A 25661-nucleotide genomic window follows, 5' to 3' on the forward strand; every position below is an offset into this window, starting at 1 on the left:
AATACTCTGCATTAGTCCAGGAGAAAAACACAAGCAGGTGACTTTCTTCATCTGCATTTTCACCAGGAGTTTAGAGTCAGTTAAAGACAATACAGTGCCATTATCTAATATAGTGGTCATTATTTTTTTTCTCATTTTTACCTGAGGAGAAAATTACACAGGTTATTTTATCAGGTGAAGTTTTAAATGATCTTTGGTATTAATATATAATACAAAGTGACAGCCTCTATTACTGCAAGGAACTGAAGAGAAAATTGGAAGTTTACTTCTCACAGAGGAACCTGGAGGCCCATAGAAAAGCAAAGGAACCATTTGTCGTTCTTGACAGAAATAGCTTTTCTCTCATTTGAAGACACAGACTTTACAGTCACAAACTGAACTGTGGCCATTCATTTAAAAAGTCTTACATAGACACGCAGGTTTGAATATGATTTTCAAAATCCAAATTTTTCCTGAAAAAAAAAATGCTTCCACAATGCAACATCCAACATTATTTCCACATTTTTACACATAGGATACTTTTGAATTTCATAAATGACCCCATTTTTAAATTTTAAGTAACTCAGTTCATTGAATAATTGTCAGTACTGTAGGTCAGGAGTTTAAAAGGAACCAATAGTGCCTATTCTATTTAGTAAATATCTTGACAAGCCATAGAATCTCTGTTGCAAATACTAAATTCTGTTGTAGCTGAAAGCAGCCATAGACAATACATAAAAAAGAGACATGGCTGTGGTCCACGTATTAGTCCGTTTTCACACTGCTATAAAGAATATTACCTGAGACAGAGTCATGATAAAGGAAAGAGGTTTAATAGACTCACAGTTCTGGCCGGGCGCAGTGGCTCACGCCTGTAATCCCAGCACTTTGGGAGGCCGAGGCGGGAGGATCACGAGGTCAGGAGATTGAGACAACGATGAAACCCCATCTCTACTAAAAATACAAAAAAATTAGCCAGGCGTGGTGGCGAGCGCCTGTAGTCCCAGCTACCAGGGAGGCTGAGGCAAGAGAATGGCGTGAACCCGGGAGGTGGAGCTTGCAGTGAGCCGAGATCGTGCCACTGCACTCCAGCCTGGGCGACAGAGCAAGACTCCGTCTCAAAAAAAAAAAAAAAAAAAAAAAAAAAAAAACCACTCACAGTTCTACCTGACTGCGGAGGCCTCAGGAAGCTTACAATCAAGGCAGAGGGCAAAGGGGAAGCAGGCACCTTTTTCACAAGGCTGCAAGAGGAGAGGAGTGAGTGAAGGAGGAACTGTCAAACACTTACAAAACCATCAGATCTCATGAGAACTCACTCACTCTCGTGAGAACAGCAGGGGGGAAGCCACCCCCATGATCCAGTCACTTCCCTCCCTCAACACGTGGGGATTACAATTTGAGATGAGATTTCAGCGGGAATGCAGAGCCACACCGTATCAGTCCAATAAAACTTTATTTACAGAAACATTGTGGACCAGACTTGGTCCATGGGCTTTAGTTTTCTGGCCTCTGCCAAAGATGAATGTTCCTCCAACCCTCCCAGAATCAATTCTCCTGTAAAATTTCCAGTCTCCATTAATTGCAGCTCTATATTTTATGTTTGTAAAAGAAAAAAAAATCTTGATTTCTCATTTTTTTACACCTAAGATGATATCCATCAACAAATCTCATCTCTACCTTCATGAATTAAGAATCTGAACACTTCTCACCACCTCTACCTCCAGAGCTTCCTCCCTGACTCAAGCCCTTGTCATCTTTGCCTCAATCACTGCAGTGCACTCCCTAGTATCCCTAGCTTTTGCCCTTATTACTTGTCGGCCTTTGCTTGACAGCAAAGTAATCCTGTTAAAATGTCTATCAGCCTCTTCTTCTCAACCCATGTCACACACACAGTCAAAGCGTTTATAGAAGTGGAGTCTATAATGTTCAACACAGCCTCTCCCTGTCTCTCCTACTCTCAGACTTATCTCCTCCTTCTACCCTTGGTCTCACTGTTCTCCCTGGTATTCCTTTAACACACCAGACACGTTCCTGCCTCAGGACCTTGGCACATGTCACACTGTCTACTGGACTGCTCTTTCTCCAGGTGTTGGCAGGACTTCTTTAACCATTTCCTTACATTTTTAGTTGACTTTCTCAGGGCAACTTCCCTGAAAAATGAATCTTTACATATCAAAATATTATTTCATGTTTCTCTGCTTTATTTTACTCCTTAGCAACTTGTCTAACAGTCTATATATTTATAGATTGGGTCTACTTTCTTTCTATACAGAGCCAGGGATTTCTGTTAATTTTTTTCTTTTCGATATCCCCAGTTCCTAGAATAGATGAGGTGCCCCATTGATAGGTGTTGAATGAATGAAAAAATGAGTAAACAATATTGTTAACTATGCAGACTGGATACTGAAGCTCCAGGTAATTCTTTTTTTTTTTTTTTTTTCAGATGGAGTTTCGTTCTTTTTGCCCAGGCTGGAGTGCAATGGCATGATGTCAGCTCACCGCAACCTCCACCTCCCAGATTCAAGCGACTCTCCTGCCTCAGCCCCCCTAGTAGCTGAGATTACAGGCATGCGCCACCACGCCAGGCTAATTTTTTGTATTTTTAGTACAGACCGGGTTTCTGCATGTTGGTCAGGCTGGTCTCGAATTCCCGACCTCAGGTGATCCACTCGCCTCGGCGTCCCAAACTGCTGGGATTACAGACATGAGCTACCGCGCAGGTGATTTTTATACACATGGCTAAGCACACTCAGATCTTCAGAATTAAAACTAATGAACATTAAAATGGAATACCATGTTTAACTATTGAGCTGGTAAAGACTTATTTTTTATAAAGTAATATCCTATGTCAGGGAGGGTATAGTGAAAGGAACATTTCCTATACTATCTATTTCAAAGTCAATTAACACAGTCTTGCTCCAGAAAACTTTGTCAATATTTAGCAACTGTCTTAACATTGCTTATGCAAAGTGATCCAGTAATTCATATGAATAAATCACCCTAAGGAAATAACTGGAGACATGAACAAAAATATGTAAAATGATATTCACTGCAGCATTGTTAATGATATAAAAAAAGAAATATTCTAAATACTCAACAATAGAAGGATTAGCCAAATGATGCATGTCTCAGCTGAATGGTGAGATATAATATGTCATTAAAATCATGTTTAGAAAGGTATTAGTAACACGAGAGAAAAGCTTGCAATATATTGTTACAACAGACTGAAATGGCCTCAGTTCTTCCATCTCAGCATACACCAATGAGCCCTGGTCTCCTCAGGGCTGGATATACCTTCCACCCCTCTGACTTCTGGCTCAACCCTGTTGATTTGCTTGGAAACTTAAAATGTCCAAAGTGACTTGCTTTGGCCCATGACAGGTAGGTAGAGGAGCTACCTACACATTCCGCTAATATATGCATTTTCCCACTGTGAATTCTTATTTATCTGTTGTATTTAAACATATTTCCCAAGGCCATTTGTAAGTTACATTTTTGATGAATCGAAGAATGATCTTTTTAAAGCTGGACTTAAGTAATGTAAATACCTGAAAAACACTCCATGATTTAGACTGATGGTTTTCATACTTTAGTGGAATTCAGAAACACCTGGGAATTTCATTTAAAATGTGGACTCCAGGGCTTCCCTCCCAGACTGATCTGGGGCAGTGGGAGTGAACAGAAGCCAGCATTTTAAAAAGTATTTCAAGTGATTATGACATAAGTTGTCACTGGACCTCAGGCTGATGTTACTGTGAAGTCAAGTGACAACTTATGTCAGAATCACTTGAAATACTCACGACAAGTCATTCAGGTTCTTGGCATTTTGAATAAACAATTGCACAAAATGCACAAACAAAGCAATAAAAGAATGAAGCACTGAAAGCAGTCAGGCTGTCCTGAACCTTACCTGTAGGAGTCTCATGTATTTCTGTTGGCCCTCGTGTGCTTCTGTCATCATCCTGAGAGAGACACACAGGCTGAACTGCTGTCCCAGGAGAAGGACATGAGACATGTGGCACGAGCCACCCCAGCTGAGTCCCCAGGATGAACTCACCTGGATCATCCGTAGGAAAGATTCATTAAAAAAAAATGACTGCTCTTTTAAACCACTGAACTTAAGGGTATTTTATTATACAATAATATACCAATACAGCTGTATACTTTAAAAACGGAGCATGCTAAGAATGGTAACCATAGTAAATATGCTTTCATCTTCTTGAGAAAAAGATAGATGCAGAGAAGAAACTAGAAATAAATTCGTCAAAAGTTAATTGTGATTATCTCAAGGCAGTGGGAAAATAGATATTTTAAAATTTTATTCTTTGTAATTTTCCACATTTAACAAAAACATTAGTCACTTTCACAATCAGTAAAAAAACTAGAATTGTTTCCCTGACAGAGTTCATTTGTGTCATTTGTATGGAAGAGAGAGGTGGTTTTGGTATACGATAGCAAAGCAGTGTTGTTTAGTGGGAAAAAGAAATTGGATCTGGAATTAAAAATCCTGGGATAGGTTTCTGTCTCAACCCCATCTGCCTAGGAGATACTGTTCTGAGCAACAGAGCAGTGAAACGAGCCTAAGACACCTAACAGGGCAACTGTAGGGATTATGTGGAAATACAAACATTTATGCAGGAAGGTCATTTAATAATCCAAATTTTAATTATATGTCAGTGAAGCAGGAGAATAGGATTTGGAGGCAGGGAACCTAAGGCCAATTTATGCTGACTTCCTAGAACTGAATCAAAAGGAAAACCCCACCTTTCTATGCCCAAGTAACAAAAGGATCAGAGGCTACTCCCTTTGCAACCCGACCCCGCTTTCTGTGTTGCAGATGAGAAATGGAAAGTACCGCTGATTGGTCGGTCCCCTCCCACAACCAATCATACTGGTCACAGGCCTAGTCTTCATTTGCATAGGGGTGCAACTTTGTAACTTCACTTCAGCCTCTGATTGGTCACCTACTGCGACCAATCAGACTGGTCCCAGGCCACTCCTTCATTTACATAGGGTGTAACCAATTAACCAGTGGAAACTTCCAGAGGGTATTTAAACCTCAGAAAATTCTGTAACCAGGACTCTTGAGCCTGCGCCCACTCCAGAGGGTAAATCTCTGCTTTTGTACTTTCCAGTAAATCTCTGCTTTCAGTGCTTCATTCTTTTATTGCTTTGTTTGTGCATTTTGTGCAATTGTTTATTCAAAATGCCAAGAACCTGAATGACTTGTCGTGAGTATTTCAAGTGATTCTGACATAAGTTGTCACTTGACTTCACAGTAACATCAGCCTGAGGTCCAGTGACAACTTATATCATAATCACTTGAAATAGTTTTTAAAATGCTGGCTTCTGTTCACTCCCACTGCCCCAGATCAGTCTGGGAGGGAAGCCCTGGAGTCCACATTTTAAATGACGTTCCCAGATGTTTCTGAATCCCACTAAAGTATGAAAACCATCAGTCTAAATCATGGAATGTTTTTCAGGTATTTACATTACTTAAGTCCAGCTTTAAAAAGATCATTCTTCGATTCATCAAAAATGTAACTTACAAATGGCCTTGGGAAATATGTTTAAATACAACAGATAAATAAGAATTCATAGTGGGAAAATGCATATATTTGCGGAATGTGTTCATACGTGTTCGTAACAATCGGGCTCCAGTCAGGACACAGACACTACATCACTAGTTTGAACATTAAGCTTTTAATATAACAATTATCTATTAAAAGGGATGAAAACTCTTCAGAATATAAGGGGACTTCAAAAAGTTTGTGGATAAACAAAATTAAAAGATAAAAGTAAAAAATATAAACTGTGTTTGTGAGCATGAAGTCCGTCAAGTTGAAGACACTTTTGTGAGTGATGATGCCAGATATTTAGTCCATCCCTGTAGAACTGAGGGTCCTGGAAATGTTACCATGTCAATGCAGTCTTTTCAAATTATGAACTGGAGAAAAACAGGTAAAAAGTTTCCTTTAAATATAGATTTTTTTTTTAATTTTAGCAAACAAGAAGTCAGAAGAAGCCAAATCAGGACTGTAAGGTAGATGCCTAATGATTTCCCGTGGAAACACTGGCAAAATTGCCATTTTTCCTTATTTTTTTGATTATTATTTTTTTCTTTTTTTGAGACAGGGTCTCCCTCTGTCACCCAGTTTGGAGTGCAGTGGCACAATCATAGCTCATTTCAGCCTCAAACTCCTGGGCTCAAGCAATCCTTTCACCTTAGCCTCTGAAGTAGCTAGGACTATAGATGCACGCCACCATAGCCAGTTAAGGAATTATTATTATTATTATTTTATAGAGACGGGATCTCACGATGATGCTCAGGCTGGTCTCAAACTTCATGGGCTTAAGCAATCTTCCCACCTAGGTTTCCCAGAATGCTGGGATTCCAGATGTGAGCCACCATGCTCAGCTGCACAATTGCCCTTGTTCGATGAGAGGAATGAGTAGGAGCTTTGCATTGTGATGGCGGAGAAGGACTCTCTATTGAAGCTTACTCGGGTGTTTTTCTGCCAAAGCTTTGGCAACCTTTCTTAAAACACTCTCATAGAAAGCAGATGTCATTCTTTGGCCTTCCTGAAAGTCAACAAGCAAAATGCCTTCAGCATCCCAAAAAATTATTGCCATGACCTTTGCTCTTGATCAGTCCACTTTTGCCGTGACTGGACCTCTTCCACCTTTTGGTGGCCATTGGTTTAATCGTGCTTTGTCTTCAGGATAGCACCAGTAAAGCCATGTTTCATCTCCTGTCACAATTCTTCAATGCAGTTCTTCGGGATCTTGATCCCACTTGTTTAAAATTTCCAATGAATGAAAGCTTTGCTGTTCTCTGTGGCTGATCTGGGTAAAGTTTGGCATCCACTGATTGGACTCCACTGATTGGAAACTTTGTTCAACTTTAATCATCAGCCAGAATTGTGTAAGCTGAACCACTTGAGATGTCTATGGTGTTGGCTGTTGTTTGTGCTGTTAATCATCAGTCCTTTTCAATTAGGGCACAAACAAAAAGAACTTTTTTCCTGCAAATTGATGTGGATGGTCTGCCATTGTGGGCTTTATTTTCAATATCATTTTGTTCATTCTTAAAATGATTTAACCATTTGTAAACTGCTAATTTCCTTTAGGCATTATTCCCATAAACATTTTTTAGCATCAATTATCTCACCATTCTTACACCCAGTTTCACCATAAATTTGATGTTTTTGCTTCAATGTTTGCAGAATTCATGTTGCACTCACAGAGGCTTTTTCTCAAACTGATGTCTTCTTATTCTTGCTGCCTTAAACTAAATCCTGCTCAGATGTGCTACAAAAAGTCAGTATGAATTTATTTTGATGCAAAAAATGGCTTGAAATCCATGCATAATTTTTCAATAAATATGCATTTTCCACTAATTTTTGAAGACTCTTTGAACAGGAATAATAAATGGAAGGAGCAGCTACTACTTGTAGGGCTAAAGGAACGTACCCAAGAAGTAAAAAACATAAAGCGTACTTTCTCCCAAGCTTAAATTCAGACCTCATTGAGCTGGTGTGGCTGTACCCCATTGCCTGGTTGGGAAGTGCGCTGAGTGTCTTGGGCCAGAGCTGGTTCCCAGCTAATGAGCCAAGTTACCCACTGGTGGGCCAGTGAAACTCACTGAACAATGAACACCACCAGACCTCTGCAGGCTGCTGGGAGCTATGCCACAGGAACAGAAAGAAGACACTGTAATCAGGAAGAAGAGCCCTTCCTCAGCTGTCCCTTTCACTGTCTCTCTAGCACCCCCCATTGGAAAAGTCCAATGTTGCATCAACAAAACAGAAATATTTACAGGGTCCAGCTCCAAGACCACAAAGCAAGGAGGGATGGGTGGAGTTGGAGCTGACAGGCAGCAAACAGAATTGGCAGAATTACTTTTTCTAGAAAGTTCAAGGACATCTGTATTCGAAATTTCCTGTCATACCTTGCAACACTGTATGGTGTTAATTTTATCTTTGTTATTCTGAATGTTCTAAATCTGTTATCAATGAGTCAGTTCTATTTGAAAAGATGTACTGGATGGTTATGATCATTCATTTTAGCAGAAACTCAATTTCCAAGGGAGCAAATGAAAACAGAAGATAAGTAGTCAACATCACAAAGCATGTCAAATATGAAGTGAAAAAAATAAAATAAAAGCTGTCTCTTAAGGAAGTGCTTAAGACATTCATTCATATTTGTGTTTCCCATGGGTCTTTAGATCAAGATAATAGAGCAATTAACTATATCTAAAAGACTTTAAACGTCTTTGTACTTAATTCTTATGGACAAGGACAGCTGAAATTCACTTTTGAAATGGGGACTACTTGCATGTTTTTCTACTTTCTCTCCATAATAAAACAGGAACAAATGCAACTACTTCCTTCCAGTGATAAAATGAATGAGCGCATTCATGAAAAGCTCCTCAACTCACATAACAGGTTGTGAAAGGAAGAGTGATTTTCTGAGCCTTTGGGGATGTAGAGTCATTGAGAAGCATTCGTCTTAATTAATAACAGAGATTAAATTTAAACATGCTTGGCAGCTGTTCCAATATACTTTATGGTTATCACAACAAGCATACTTTATCTCTACAGTGATAAACAATATGTAACAACAGTTGTCAAAAATCTGTTTGATGATGCAATATTTACATATGTAGTTGGTATTAAATGCTTTTTTTTGAAAATTCCTTGGGGCTAATTATTGTTGTTGCCTAATGGGAAATTTAAAGGAGATCTTCAATGATAATAATTGTAACCAGTCATCAGTACTTTATGTCTTAATTAATGATGCCATCTAGAGAACAGTAATTGAGACTTTCAGAGAAACTGAAATCTAGGGGGAACAAAAGAAAAACAGGAAATCACATAAAGGGAGGGGGCATCAAATCATAATACAAATTCTGCTCCAGGCATTGCTTAAATGATAAAATACAGAGGCATAGGGAAGACTGGTAAAAATCCAGGGAGAAAACACAGCAAAAAATTGAGGTAGATTTCATAGTTTCAGTCTAGGGAGGTTAACTGTCAACTAAAACAAAAGTAAATTTAAAATTTAACAATCTACAGACAAACAAAACATATTCTACAGTTGCTACATTTTGTTGTCTACAAAGTTCTTTTTTTCAATCAAAAAGTAGGGGATATTTTAAAAGGCAGAAAAGTGTGGGCCATAATTCAGAAAGTAGAAGTGAATAGAAAAAGATCCTGCCAGATCCCAGATGCTGAAGTTAGCAGACATGGATTTATAGAAGCTTTTGTAAATGTATACAAATAATTAAAGAAAAAAACATATTCAAAGAAATAAAGGAAAATATGGTATTTATGAGAGAAAGCAATTGTAACAGAGAAATGTACACTACAAAAATATAAATTTTAGAGTTAAAAAAGAAAAATAACAAAAATGAAAAATTTACTATATTGACTCACCAACATATTGAGATGTCAAAAATATGTATTAGTAAAGTTGAATACACCTTAAGAAAAATAATTACATCTTAAGAATAAATAGAAAAATATTAAAGATAAATTAGCAAGACTTCTTGGATCTTTGAGACAATACCAAATGGCCCAACATCCATGTAATTCATCCGAGGCCAAGTGAAGACCAGAAGAGGGAAAGAGACAAGGAAAGGAAAATGAAATACAGAAATAACAGTCAAAACTCACTAAATTTGGAGAAAAATGTTAACTTACAGGTCTAAGAAGTGTAACGAACTTCAAGTAGTTTAAACACAAGCAAATCACGTCAAGGTACATCATAGTCAATCTGCAAAGCACCAAAGAGAAAGAGAAAATACTGAACTCAGCCAAAAAAAAAATAAGTATTAAGACACATTACATAGAAGGAAACAAGATAACAATTAACAGCCCATTTTAACAAGAAACAGAGAATAGCATAATAACATGTTCCAATAGAACAGAATAATAAAGAATGGATTTACCGATACAACAACATGGATGGATGTCAAAAACATTATTACGTAAAAGAAGTCAGATGCAAAAGAGTACAAACATAAAGATTCCATTTATTTCTTATATATGAAATGTTAGAAAAAGGCAAAACTGTAATGTCAGAAAGCAAATCACATTTGCCTGTGTCTGGAGTTAGGGAACAGGGATTTCCATCAAAAGATCATAGGGAGATTTGGGGGATATGATGGGAATATTGTCTATCTTCTAGGAAGTAGTGGTTACAAAGCTGTAAACATTTGTAAAGCTGATTGAAGTGTATATCTAAGAAAGGTGAAATGCACTGTAGGCAAATTATATCTCAATAAAACTGTTTTTTAAAAAAATCTTGTTTCTAATGTCCTGAAACCATTACAAATCAGGATTCTTTTGATCACAAGAGAAAAAAATCCATTTATTGTCCTAATCAAAAAATAGTAATTCATAAGCTCTTGTAAGTGAACATGCCAGAGATAGCTTTAAGTATGGATGAATCTAAGGAGTCAAAGATCGACTGGGAATTTGTTCTCTTCATCTTTCACCCGTGCTTCCTTAGTGAGGGTTTTCCTCTCAGGCAGGTTATCCCTTCACAGGAAGATGGCAGCTGGAAGCTCGGTTGTTCTGACAATAGCCTTGGGACTGATAATCACTGGGCCCTCATAGGCCAAGTGATGTGAACCAATCATGGTGGCTAGAGAGATGGTATATGCCAGTTGACTAGAACCATCACCAGCTAAACCTCATGGTCCAAGAGCCAGGAAGAGATGGTTTCCCAAAGGAAAATCAGAGTGTTATGACCAGAAGAATTCATAATCAGCAGGCCAGTGCAATGGACATCATTCTATGTGTTATGATTGGGAAAGGAAAAGCAAGCTCACCTTTTATGGCCATCTTCCATGTTCTGAAGATGTATTCTAAATGATTCATGGATTCTCATGGCTACAACCATTGCAGTGGATATGAAAGGATTTATTCCAGCTACAAACTACAAATAATTTCCATAAGGCTCCTCTTACCTAACTCATGGGCAGCAAGTGCATGTGCAAGTTCCTGACGCAGTATAAAGTGCAATAGTCTTTGAGTCACTTCATTTATACCATCATTAACTCGCCTTGGGCAGCAAGCCACATGCATGGTCCTTGCCACAATACAGCAGTCTCTGTGTCACCTTATATATGCCAACACTGAGCCTCCTCCCCTTGTGATTATGGCGCCCCCACAGCCCTGAAGTTTGAAGTTATTCAGGATTTGATAGTGCCTCTCTCCTGTAAGTCAAGCCCAAGCTTATAGTCACTAAGTCATGCAGCCATTTGACCAATAACAGCAATCAATTCAAACCTGAGTCTTGCTCACTCAGTGCCCTTGTTCTAATTCTATTCTTCTCTGGAAGACAGGGGCCTTGCTAGGTATTCAATACTTACTGTGTTATTGAATTCTTGGAACGCTGTGATGCCTGTGTATAATCATCCCCATTTCATTGTCCGTGCATGATCTGTCAACACTTTATACCCATCGCCTCCTCTATCTTCCCTCTGTGTGCTCTCCATGCTACCCTGGTCACACAGAGCTCCTTGCTGTTTCTTTAAGACACCAAATAGGCATCCATTTCAAGGTCTTGCTAATTGTGGTTTCCCATTCCTGGAATGGATGTCTCCAAAATAATAGTTTTATTCATTTTTGCACTTCCTTTGGGTCTTGCTGAAATAGCATCTTATGCTTCCATGAAAGACTTCTATGGGCACTCTACGTAAAACAGCATCACACTTAGTGTCTCAAATAGATTGCTAAATAAATTTACTTACTGGGTTTTAGAGATGAATAACTTGGAGCTCAGGGTGATTACAAGTCTTAGCTGAGCAGGCATAGCTGAAAAGCAGCACAGCCAGGATTTTAGCTGTGTTTTCCAGGCTTTACACATGCTCTTCCCATCACACCATACTTCTATCAAACATTGAACACAATGGTTTCACCTAAATCAAACCAAATCTTAGAAATATCTACAACATAGAAAACTGACGAAAGCAGTGCTGCTGTCTATTGATGTGAGAATCTGAATCGGTTGCATGAAACTCACGGAACAGTTTAGAAACCATAGTCTGGGCGTACCTGGGCCTCAGAACTCACCTACTTCAACCCTGCACACCTTGGCTCAGGACCCTAAAACTCAGACAGTTTAAGGGGCACCTCCTCAGGTGACACAATTTGGGCCTCCCAGCCCTTTGTTCAGAGCCCTTTCCACTGACTGTGGTTGGTACAGGCACAATCAACAGGTCACAGACTGCAGATCAGGACCCATGTCCTAGTCTGGGAATGGGGATTTTTCTGAGCAACAATTTCTCTGAGCAAATCGTTTTTATTCTCCATGGGCTCCATCCAACAATGATGAAAAAGGCCAGGCTCACCATAAAAAATGAGGACTGAGCCCTAGTTAGCTGACATAATTGTAATAGTTACAATTAATTAAGTCATTGTCATGTGGTAGGTACTGTTAAAGCTCACTATTTGTGTTAATCCATTGACTCTACCTCACCCTATGAGATAATGTATCTCTCAGTCCTAGTTTGGTAGCAAATATCACAGCAAACCTTAGTTGCTTCACACACAAAGATGTTTTTCTTGTTCACTGGTTTGTTGACCTATGTACCAATCACTGATTAGTTGAATATTCCCAACCACACTGTTACCACAGAAAACCCAGGAAGGTGAAACTGGAATACTGCTAGTCATCATGGTAGAAAGAAAAAAAACTATGGATGCCACAGTGATTAAATGCCCTGCAGCATGAGTGACATGTTATTACTTTTGTTCACAAATCAGTGGTCAACATTGCATGACTCTATGGCCCCACCTAGCACTTAGACAGTAAGGAAATGCAGCCCCACCTGTCTTAGTCAATATTGGCTGCTATAACAAAATACCACAGACTCATTGACTTAAAAACAAACATTTGTTTCTCATCGTTCTGGAGGCTGAAAGTCCAAAAATGGGCTGTCAGCATGGCTGGGTTCTCGTGTGGGCTCTTTTTCTGGTGTGCAGACAGCTGCTTTCTTACTGTTTCCTCTCATAGCAGAGAGAGGTCATCTGTCTCCTGTCTCTTCTAAGGGCACAAATCTCATTCTTGAGAGCCCCATCCTCATGGCCTAATCACCTCCCAAAACGCTCGCCTGCACGTACCATCCCACTGGGTGTAAGGGCTTCAACATATGAATTTTGTGGACACAATCAGTCCAGATGCTATTTAGGGCATCAGTCCACATGCCCTAAAGTTAAAGAGCTAAAATATGATGAGCAGTGCATGTGCCTGTCTCAAAGAGTTGCTGATCCACTAGGTGTTGATATGAACCCTATTTTATACATAAGAAAGTTGACATACAGAGAAGGTGACATCACCCAACTTCATCCAACAAACGAGTGGCATAGCTGGGGTTTGAGCCAGTGGTCTGGCGCCAGAGCCTGCCTTCCACATCACACCTCGTCATACCCCACTGTGTGGTCGGCAGCATTCAGTGAGAGCCAGCCTGTGGTCAGTATTGCAGTTTCCTCTAAAAAGAGCAGATAGAGCACTGTTGTCATTCTTTCCCAGCCTCCTCAGACAAGAAGGATTGTATTTTTGCTGTACCCTAGAGGTTCTAGAAGGGAAAACTAGAATGGCGTTGGGATTCTATGGGCTGATGAGCCCTGTCCACAAGGGCCACCACTGGGAAAAGGTAGACGGAGGCTTGGGATTTTAGGGTGCAGTGATACTCACCAGATGCCAGTGCTGGTCTCTTACCCCTAAACTTTTCCAGTCCAGGAAGCAGTCTGGGATGTGGCATCAGGTCTGTATCATTGAGCAGGCTCTCCTGGCCTCCTTATTGGTCACCACCTCTGCACCTGGTGTCCTGAAACTGAGCCTGGCTCCAGGCACACCACCCACTCATGAGCTCCCAGCATCTCCCTGTGGTGGGGGAACTTTATGTACTGTGACTTGGGTCATTACATGAATTGTGAGCAGGGTTCATTTACTTTAAACACAGGTGTTTACAAAACAAATATCTCCAGCTGAACAGACACACACACACACACAATACTTCATGCTGATAGTAGTTTCCACTTCCAAGCTAGGAATTGAGCTCAAAGACTTTTAGGCATCAGAACTAAAAGTCAGATGGGACAATTGGCCTGAGTTTTAACTAAGGAAAAACCTCAAGGATAGATATTGTATCTTATCTCCAAATAAGGCCATGTACACAGAGGGTATATAGCCACAGAAACACTTCATCAGCATTAGAATAAGAATATGGTCTCACCTAAATGTGTACTTGAGTCCCAGTGTCATATATCTATTGTATATTTGCAGAGGTGATATCTACCATAGTTAAAGCTGTGAGAGCACGGACCTGCCCATACTACTAGTGGAAGTCAGACATAAAAGGTCAGTATACACACACCAGTGCCCACAGAGAAATATCAGCCCTGCACATTTGGGAAACTCTATTTTTGAAAATAAATCCCATAATTTTCTTTTGAATCACGTTAGTATTTTTTATTTGGGTTAAAAGCATTGGTGTAATAAACATAAACATTTAAATAACACCACACTTTTTAAACCCTGTTTTTATTAGTTTTCCATGGTACTGTAATAAATTATGATAAACTTAGTGTCTCAGAGCAACGTACATTTATTATCTGAGAGCCTGGAGGTTAGAAGACAAAATCAGGTTTCGCCAGACTAAAATCAATTGCCCACAGCACTGCATTCCTCTTGGAGGTCCAGGGAAGAATCTACCTTCAAAGCCAGCAATGCCCAGCACCGTCTTCCTCGGGTTGTGTCACTCTGGTCTCTGCTTCTGTCACAATACCTCCTTCTCTGACTCTCTGCCTCCCCTTATTTATCTAAAAGGCTTTGCGATTAGATTGGGCCCACCTCGATAATCCAGGATTGTCTCCTTAATCTCAATGTCCTTAATTTCGTCACATCTGAAAAGTCCTTTCTGCCATGTAAGTTAACATAATCACTGGTTCCAGGCATTGGGATATGGACACTTTGGGATTAATTATTCTGCAGTGTTCTTTTTTAAAAAAATGTTTCAGGAGCTTTGTACACGGAAGTGTTCTTGACTTTCTTCTACACTGAGGTCCATGTTCTTGGCAGGGGCTGTGGCCGCAGACAACACACTCCCTGCTGTGTTCCAGAGACACCGCCAGCCGCCTGTGGGCCTGGAACCCCAGAAATGTTCTCCTACCTGGGATGCCTCTAATGTTCTCCCACCTGGGGTACCTCTAATATTCTCCCACCTGGGATACCTCTAATCTTCTCCCACCTGGGATACCCCTAGTGTTCTCCCACCTGGGGTATCTCTAATGTTCTTCCACCTGGGAAGCACCTCGCCTGGAAAACTGACACTTCAAAACTCTTTGGGGTGACTGAGAAAGCCTTTTTCGTTACTCTCATTCTGGTTCCCTAAACCAGAATTAGAAGCTCATTATTTCAGGAAAGAAAGCATGAGTCTCAACAGAGCCTATTTGTGTAAGGTCTGTATTTTGTTTGTAAAGCAAAACAATTTGGATATCTCTATCTACCTATCTATATAGATACATGGAACCAATTTTTAATAGATGTAGAATTTCAGTTTTACAAGATGAAAGGAGTTATAGGGGTGGATGGTGGCGATGGTCATACAATATTATGAATGTGTTTAATACCTCTGAACTGTGCACTTAAAAATAATTAAGATGGTAAATTTTATATGTGTATTTTACCACAATAAAACATAATTTTATAAAACTGAACCAGAAGGTTAATTGCTTTACTCTGAACACATCGAAGGTGTATGCTAAATGTCACTCCCAGGAACGCTTGACTGGAACGCAGGGGCCTGGTGGTGTGGTCTTGGGCCAATCTATCCACTTTGTGGGTCTTGATTTTCACACCTATAAAATGGGCATAATGCCAGTTGCCATTCTGGATTCTCCACCCAAGTGCTCAAGACAAAATCCTATGTGTACCCCCTACTTTGTCTTTTTTCCTGAGCCCCCACATCGAGGCTCCTAAGTCCTTTCAGTTGAGAAATATTTAATCAAACCCAGCCTCTTCTCCCCACACCAGTGCCACCACCAGGATCAAGCCAGCAGCACTTCCCACTGCAAGAGCTTCCCAGTGGGCTCCTTGTTCCCGCCTGAAGCCTGAAGACTCCTCCTCACTGCAGCCACATCGCTTAATCCTTTCGAAGCTCACATCTGATTATGGCATCTCCAGCATTAATGTCATATGGCTTCTTACTGAGCTCAGAATGCAGACTCCAATCTTTATGGCCTTCAGGGCCCTTCCCGGTCTGACCCATCTGAGATCCCAGCTGCATCTGGCCCCTCTCAACAACCTCTTCCCTGTACCCATTATCTGGCCACACTGCACGTCCCCTGCTCTCTCTGTCCTGCCGCAGAGTATTTGAATTGTTCTTCCCTGCCTTGAATGCTCTCCCCATGCCCCCTAGGTCTAGTCAGCCCATTCGAGATTGTCATTCATTCAACAGCTGTCAACTGGGCACCCATTGCGTGTTTGATCATGTGTTTAGTGGGATCCTTATGGGATGAATGTCTTCCTCCAACACACACACACGTGCGCGCGCGCACACACACACACACTGCCGCCAAGTCCCATGTGTTTTTCCAGGGTTAAGCTGACCTTAGTCCTCTACCACCCACCAACGAGCCCCAAATGCAACCGTCATAGGAAAAATGCAAGAGCAGAAGACATAAGAAGAAGGGACAGGGAAAGGAGAAAAAAGAAAGAAAAGATAAATATTTTTAAAAATAAAGGAAAAAAGAAAAAGGAATGGAATGAGAGAAAGAGGGAGGCAGGCTGAAGGGATGCTCCTCAGAAGGTGGCATCCAAAAAGCCAAGGTGGCTGAAACTGTTACCTCCGTCTCTCTTTCAGCTCTTATTTCAACATACATTTGTTGAACATCCATGAGATGTCAGGTTCTCTTCCAGGTGGTGCGGATACAAAAGTATGAAGACGCCTGTAATCCCAGCACTTCGGGAGGCCAAGGCGGGCAGATTACAAGGTCAAGAGATGGAGACCATCCTGGCCAACATGGTGAAACCCCGTCTCTACTAAAAATACAAATATTTGCTACTTGGCAGGCTGAGGCAGGAGAATCGCGTGAACTCAGGTGGCAGAGGTTGCAGTGAGCTGAGATCGTGCCACTACATTCCAGCCTTATGACAGGGTAAGACTCCATCTCAAAAAATAAAATGAAATAAAATAAAATAAAATAAATATAAGTATGAAGATAAACATGAGCTGCCCTCACGGAGCTGACATTCTCCTGAAGACAGAGAAAAGTCAGCAAACAAATAAATGTAATAAGATTTAGAACAGTGCTAAATGCCATGAAAGGAAGAAAAAAGATAGGACAGGAAGACCAGGCAGGAGACGAGGACAGGCATCTGGCAGGAGATGGTGGTGGCCGGACTCCGATGCTGGTGGTGAGGTAGAGTAGAGGGTTAACTCTGGATATATTTTGGAGGTTACAGCCACTAGAACTTGCTGATGGACTGAATATGATTCTTGAAAATGGAGAAGCATCCTGGGTGACTCCTCTATTTTTATTCCAAGCAGTGGGATGATGGTAGTGCCATTTGCTGATTAGGGGAGACTGATGGAAAATTCTGTCAACACAAAAATGGGACTTGAAGAACCTCATGAACTCTGGAATTACCGAAAGCTTAGTAAACCCTTTACAAATTAGGTTCCCAGAAACAAATGCCACAGGCAGAGTTAATTAACAGGAATTTCACTGAATGAGAGGCTTGTTCTTAGAGTTACAAATGATGCCCTTTGAACGGCAACTCACATCAGAATCACTAAGTATTCAGCCCATGGACTGGGAGCAGAAAGTTGAATCGATTAGTAATGGAACAAGAATGAATTTCTGGTGAAAACACAAATGGCCCCTGGCCAAGTGACTGTCTAACAGCTGATCACTTGCAGTGTGCTTGCTGGTGTGCCACTGAAGAAGGTCTGCGTGTCTCATCTGAAATGTGACAGCCGACAGCAGTATCACTGAAATCAGTAACAGTCCATGGTCCTCATCACCGATTGCCAAACATTTCAGAGGAAAGAACTGGGACTTGGAAGGTGTGGATTTTAAGGTCTGTTTAGGCGCTGCCTGGCTGGGTACAAGAAACACATTCTTTGAACCAGAGTAATAACAGGATAAATCACCTGGGAAAGGTCACCCCGTGCCTCAGTTTCCCTTGGAGGGTGACCTTAATTAGATGATCAACAATGTTTCCATACAAATCGGATACACTCTGTGGGCTTTCAGCTGCCGAAGCACAGCGGACGGAGACATGAGATGGGGATGGCGACGCTGACGCCACCAGGAGCTGAGCGTGCACGTGGGGGAAGCAGGCCTGGCTGGGGATGGGCACAGTGTGGAGATCTGCAGAGTTTCGGGGTGGTGGATGAATGTGTGGACTCTGGAGTCAAGTGGCCTCTGGGGAGGTGCTGTCATCCCTGTGTTGCAGGCGGGGACACTGAGGCTCAGGGACATCCAGGGACTTGCCCCAGGTCCCACAGCCAATAAGTGGCAGAGCAGATATTTGAAGCCAGGTTGGCCTGGCTCTAGGACCCAATGCTCCTAACTCTGTGCTTTAGAGGAGCTTTGCCATCTGTGGTCCCTGATATGCCACCTCCTAGATTTCCCTGCCAGCCTGGCCAAGACAAGAACAGGACCTGACGTCCCCATCCAGGAAGAAGCTGACTCAGCTTCTACCTCTGCTCCCCTCTGCCTTTGTCATGTGGAAACAGCCAGGAATGCCATCAATCAATCAGTCTCTCTCTCATCTCTCTCTCCCTCTTTACCTCACTTTCTCTCTCCCTCTCCCTCCCTTTCCTCCCACTTTTCTCACTCTCTCTCCCTTCCCTCCCTTCCTCTGTCCCAGTTATGATATCCATTCTCAGAGCCAAAGTCAAGAGCAGGATATCTATTTAAATAGGAGTTAATTCCAGAAATACAAAACAATTAAGTAATCTACCATATTAACAGTGTAAAGGACACACACACACACACACAAACACACAAAATCCTGTCCATTGATGCAGAAAAGGCATTTGATAAAATTCAACAGCCACTAATGACAAAAATTCTAGGCAAACTAGGAATAAAATTCAATTCCTTTACCCCAATTAAAAAGTATCTACAAATATTAATAGCTAAGAACATACTTAATGATTAAAGACTGAATATTTTCCCTTTTAAAAAAACAGAAAAAGATGAGTTTGTTTGCTGTTACAACTACTATTCAACGTAGTGACTGAAATCCTAGCCAGTGCAATAAGGCAAGACACATAAGTAAAAAGGCCCGCAGATTGGAAAAGAAGAAATAAAGTGTTTCTGTTTACAGATAATAAAAATATCTTCATAGGAGATTTCAAGCAATCTATACAAAAATTGCTAGAAACATAAAAGGAATTAGTTGTGGAAGGTTGCAGAATACAAGGACAATGTGAAAAAAATCAACGTATTTCTATCTGAATGAGGAACCGGAAACTGAATTTAAAACATAATACCATTTAGAGTAGCAACCAAAATGAAATATCTATATATAAATCTAACAAAACACAGACATTTTCTGTATGCTAAAAACTTCAAAATGTGATAAAACACAATGGAGATATACTGCATTCATTCATTTTAATCAATATCAGAAAAATGAAAATTCTCCCCAAATATATGAGTCAGATTAATGCTATTCCTTTCCAAATCTTAGCAGAAATTGTTTATAGACATAGAAACTTATTTTAAAATGTATAAAGAAAGCCTATGGGAATATAATAGTGAAAACAATTTGCAAAAGAAAAGTGAGAAAAACCATGTTGTCCAATGTTGAAACTTTGTATGTAGCTACAGAGGATTTCCCAACATAGGCACTGTGGAATCAGATAACTCTAGCGGTTGTGCAGGACTCTTCTGTACAATATTGAATTTTGAGTAGCATCACAGATCTTTACCCACTAGATGCCAGTAGCAATATCGCCTACCAAATCATGACAATTAAAGATGTCTACAGATGGTGCTAAATTGTTACCTGTGTGGCAAAGTCACCCCAGATGAGGACAATAATAGTTAAAACATTATGATTGTCAGAGGGGTCAACACACAGGTCAATGAAGCAGAATAAAGACCCCAGAAATATAACCACATAACTATGGCAAACTAATTCTTTTGCATAGGTGCAAAAGCAATTCGATGGAGAAAAGATAGTCTTTTCAATAAATAAAGTTGAACAAGCAGCTATCCACATGCAAAAACATAAATTAAATAAAATAAAAACCTCAATAAACAACTTAATTCTTAAACGTTGCACAAAATCTACCTCAAAAGGGTTCATAGATCTATAAATAATATGAAGAATTATAAAGCTTTTAAGAGAAAATTTATTGTGGCCTGGGGTTATAATAAAGGGTTTTATTTCTTTGGCATAACACCAAATACATGATCCATAAAAGAAAAATTCAGTAAATTAGACTTTGTGAAAACTAAAATCTTTTGCTCTGCGGAAGAAACTATAAAGAAAATGAAAATACAAGCTATAGACTGAAATAACATATTTGTAAATTGCATATCCAACTAAGACTTTAACATTTAAAATGTATAAACAATTCACAAAACTCAATAATAAGCAATCTAACAGCCTGATTAAATAAAACATAGGCAAAAGACTTGAACATTTCACCAAAGAATACATTCACATAGCAAAAAAGCAAATGAAGCCGGGCGAGGTGGCTCACGCCTGTAATCCCAGCACTTTGGGAGGCCGAGGCGGGGGGATCACGAGGTCAGGAGATGGAGACCATCCTGGCTAACAGGGTGAAACCCCATCTCTACTAAAAATACAAAAAAAAAAATTAGCTGGGCGTGGTGGCGGGCGCCTGTAGTCCCAGCTACTCCAGAGGCTGAGGCGGGAGAATGGTGTGAACCTGAGAGGCGGAGCTTGCAGTGAGCCAAGATCACACTACTGCATTCCAGCCGGGTGGAACATGCGAGACTCTGTCTCAAAAAAAAAAAAAAAAAAAAAAAAGCAAATGAAAAAATGTTCAACATCATTAGCTCTTAGGAAAATGCAAGTTAAAACCACAGGGATATACCCCTACATACCTATTAGAATTACACATTGCACATTGTCCAGTGCTGGTGATGATACGAAGCAACTGAATCTCTCAGGTATTGCTGGTGTGAACGCAAAATGATACAACTAGTCTGCAAAACATCTGACACTTTCTTATACAGTTAAACTCATCGCATGGCCCAACATGTGTACCCCTATTAATTTAGCCCATATAAATAAAAAGGTATGTCCACAGAAGTGTGTACACAATTGTTCATAGCAACTTTGTTTGCAAGAACTAAAAACCCTAAACAATTCAAATGCCCTTCAGTGGGCAAGTGATGACTTGTGCGACATTTATAAATGGAATAGTATTGAGAAACACAATAACTTGGATAGATCTCAATGACCATTATGCTGAATGGGGAAAGATTCAAAATACACTTATGATATTATTTTATTGCTAGAACATTCTCAAAATGACAAATTATAGTGTGGAGGACCTATGAGGGGTTGTCAGGCATTAGGGTTATGTGGAAGGGATGACTATGAATTGCTGCCTCCCTGTATTTATATCTGATTGTGGTGACAGTTATGTGACACTGTGCATGCAGAAAAAATATCATAGAACTTTACACCAAACCAAACAAAACCCAACAAAACAAAGCCACAACACAGCGCACTGAAAAATGTATGACATTATAAAAAGTCTATAAGGTATCAATATCAATGTTCTGATCTTGAAAATTGTGCTGTGGTTATACAAAATCTTATCATTGGGATAAACCAGTTAAAGGGTACAGGGGACCCCTCTATCCTGTTTGTGTAACTCAATACAGTCTAAGTTATTTCAAAATAAAAAGTTAAAAATAAATGAATAGATACAAATTTAGACACAATTTAGTCTCACGAAGAAATTTTTTTTAGTTGTCTATCCAAGAGAAAATAAAAAACATCAGCACAACTTCTTGTACACTAATATTTATAGAAGTATTAATTAGAAGAGGCAAAAAATAGGAAAATAATGCCCATCAACTGATGAACTGATAAGCATATATGATATTTACACACATTAGCATAGACAGCAAGAAACAGCATTGAGTTCTTATGCATGCTACAACATGGGTGAACCTCAAAAATATTACATTAGGTGAAAGAAACTAGATGCAAAATACCACATATTGCAAGATTCCATTTATATAAAAGACCCAGAGAAGACAAGTCTGTAGAGACAGAAATGAGATTCATGGGGCAAAATGAGCAAGGAAGACAAACAGGCATACACGATTTTCTGGGGATGATGGAGATTTCCTGGAATTGGATGGTGGTGACGGTTGCACAGCCCTGTACCCTTAGTAAAAATCATTTAATCGTACATGTAAAGAGGTGAATTTTATGGTGTGTGGATTACGACAATAAGGTGCTTTTAAAAATATTAATAGAAAAGCAAATGCATGTGAGATTAGTGGACATGCACTGCAGAGCCTAACTCCTGCCTGGTGCCCAGGAGGTGTTCACCAAGCGGCACCTGTTTCTCGTGGCTTCAAAGCCACATTTAGTATTAAAAAATTGGTATAAAAGAAGACCGGACTCTTCTCCATAAAGTACTGGACACAACTGAAGCTCCTCTCCTCTGCTGAGAGGGTGGGACCTTATAGCCATCACTGGCCAAAGAGGACATTTTCCAGAGTCCAAGGTGGTTCTGGGGAAAGTGAGAAATGTCTCCCCCAAGGTCCACAGTGTCCCCCAAGGTCCTCTCTCGGTCTTTTCTAAATGCTCTTGCTTTTTGTCTGTCTCAGGAAAGAGCCCAGCAGCGTTTCCAACTGAGTCTAAATGCATAAAGGCATGATTACTCCACCCCAGGAGCTCAGGGTTTATGCTTGGTATTTACTCACGGTGTTTAAGCTTGGTATTTAATCATGGAATAGAATTCTTCCTCCTTCGTGAAAGGAATTTTACAAAAAAAAAAAAAAAAAAAAATAGGAGAACTCTGTTCCTTGGCAGAAAACCTTGCTGACATCCCTGATGGCAAGAACTGGGCCTCCCTCATCCAATGCCAGCTTTCAGCCCAGTGTCAGCACACAGGCCCTCGGTGAAGGTGTGTGTAAGGAATGACTGCCAAACAATACCTTAAATCTCAGCAGCATTTCACAGTTTAAAAGAATGTGAGGAACACTATGGACTAATCACTGGATTAATCTCATCTGTCCTCTAGATCACATTGAAATGAGAATAAATGAACAGAAAGTTGTGATCTCGCAACAAAATAGGGCTATCAGCAGATAAAAGATGCCAATCGTCTGTGAGGATGGAAAGAATCAGATGGCCTGTTAGTGACCGACGGAACGAGAAAGATAAGCCTAGCATAGTTCCCCAGCAGAGAAACAACGATAGCAGAAGGGGGGAATTAGGATCTATAAGAGGTTACCCATGTTACAAACTCGGCCATGAAAAAAATGACAAAGCTAATGAATATCCAACAGGAGAAGTGGGTGAAGTCTCAGAGTGCCATTTCTTCCACTTGCAAAACAGGAAGTCAATCCTATGGGCTAAAATTGTGTCATGAAAGGAATAGAAAGGAGAGGTTACGGTGGTGGAGGTGCTAGTAGCCACAGCAGTGAGAGCAGCCACTGTGATCATAATAATGACTTAATTGTGCCACACCTTGATCTATTTTTTATTCAAGCTTTTTTTCCCCTCGGTATTACCAGGGTATTTTAAAAATTAAAAATGTATCATTGTCAGTTAATATGTTTTCTGGGGGATTTTTGGTATTTTTTCAACATTATTGAGGTATAATTCACAAGGTGCGGTGGCTCACGCCTATAATCGCAGCACTTTGGGAGGCGGAGGCAAGTGGATCACCTGAGGTCGGGAGTTCGAGACCAGCCTGACTAACGTGGAGAAACCCCATCCCTACTAAAAAAATACAAAATTAGCCAGGCGTGGTGGCGCATGCTGTAATCCCAGCTACTCTAGAGGCTGAGGCAGGAGAATCGCTTGAATCCAGGAGGCGGAGGTTGCGGTGAGCCGAGTCATGCCATTGCACTCCAGCCTGGGCAACAAGAGTGAAACTCCATCTCAAGAAAAAAAAAAAGTTGTACATATTTAAAATGTACAATGTGATGTTTTGATAAACATTTGCACTGTGAAATGATTAAGACAATTAAGCTAACTGACATGTCCATCAACTCATGTATTAATAGTTTTTTTTTTTGTTTTTTGTGTGGTGGGAATACTTAAGCTCTACTCTCTTAGTAAATTTCAAATAAACAATATGTTATTAACTACAGGCACCATGTTGTTCATTAGGTCTTCAGAACTTACTCATTTTGTAACTGCAAGTCTGCACCGTTTGGCCACTAACTCCCCTTTTTTCCCCATCCCACGACCTCTGGTAACCACTCCTCCACCGTTTCCATGAGTTTGACTTTTTAGATTTCACATAGAGGTGAGATTATGCAGTATTCGTCTTTCTTTCTTTGGCTTATTTCACTTAACATAATGTCCTCCGGGTTCATCCATGTTGTCTCAAATAGCAGATTTCTTTCTTTTTTTTAAAGGCTGAATAATGTAAATTGATACAGCCATTATGGGAAGCAGGATGAATGTTCCTCTAGAAATTAGAAATAGAACTACCATATGATTTCCCATTCCCACTTCTAGTTATATATCCAAAGGAAAGAAAATCACCATCTCAAAGCGATCTCAGTACTCACATGTTCCTTGCAGAATTATTCACAAGAAATAGAAATGACCGATGTGCCCGTGGATGGATTAGTGGTAAAGAAAATGTGATCACACACACAGACACGCACACACACACACACCCCATATATAATGGAATACTCTATTTTTAATGAAACACATCAACTCTACTTTGGATTTTTTGTCTTCTTATAATCATAAATAAAAACGAACTTTCACAAATAGAATACAACTTACAGAGTAGGATTTCATTGTTATAATGTCCACGTGTCAGTTACTTATCCATGCGTCTAATGGTCGTATTGGAGGGCGCTGCGCTTAGAATTTTTTTTCTTCCTAAGTTTAATAATGTTATAATGAGCGTGCATCATTTTAAATAAAAGTAGTAAAGCCTCTTAAGATTTTGGCTGAAGCAGGTTGCCAGGAGCCAGGGGTCAGGGGCTGCGCTGAGCGCTGGCTCGGGCTGCAGGAGGGAGGCTTCATTTGCTCACACTCAGGTGGAAACTGGGAAGGCCTGGAAATCGCAGGTCCTGAGGACGCGGCGAGTTCACGGAGGGGACCTGCCGGGCAGGGGCTCTGGGAGCTTCCGCGGGGAGGGGAGGGCGCGCGGCCGGCGCGGTCACAACCCGGTCTGCGGCGCCATCTAGCGGGCGCGCCGGGACCGTCGCCCACTAGGCCCTTTTCCGGAGGAGAAGCTGATGCCAATCAAAATGCCATCGCGACCCCTTGTCAAAGTAAAGTCATTTAGCGAAAGGCTTACTGAGCTCTGCAATCAGCTACGCAAGAAAAAAGAGTGTTTAGGAACATTCCCTAGCTGTTTCTCTCAGGCGGGGATGATGTGCATCTGGAGTGCCCTGGGATAAGGGGTGGGAGTCGGGGCAGAGAGGCTGTGATAGACACGTCTCTCCTAATGGTCA

General features: G+C 40.5%; 1 protein-coding gene across 6 annotated transcripts in view; it reads right to left on the minus strand.

Moving 5' to 3' along the window:
- The window catches only part of LOC117975245 (transmembrane protein 132B-like), a 62716-nt gene extending 37342 nt beyond the window's left edge, over nt 1–25374 (minus strand). For 4 of the 6 annotated variants that reach the window (XR_004665506.2, XR_004665505.2, XR_004665504.2 and 1 more), the window contains exon 1: nt 24982–25374. Coding sequence is in view for 1 of the 6 variants with exons in the window: in XM_034934830.2 (XP_034790721.1) it covers nt 9684–9749 (66 nt within the window). In the remaining 5 variants the exon portion in view is untranslated. Of the gene's footprint in view, nt 1–9683; nt 10076–24981 lie in introns of those variants that run through there. The other 2 variants (XM_034934830.2, XR_004665502.2) reach the window with 2 other exon arrangements.
- Between the last annotated feature and the right edge of the window lie 287 nt (nt 25375–25661).

The sequence above is a fragment of the Pan paniscus genome, chromosome 10 (genome assembly GCF_029289425.2).
Source record: "Pan paniscus chromosome 10, NHGRI_mPanPan1-v2.0_pri, whole genome shotgun sequence".
NCBI classification, from domain to species: domain Eukaryota; kingdom Metazoa; phylum Chordata; class Mammalia; order Primates; family Hominidae; genus Pan; species Pan paniscus.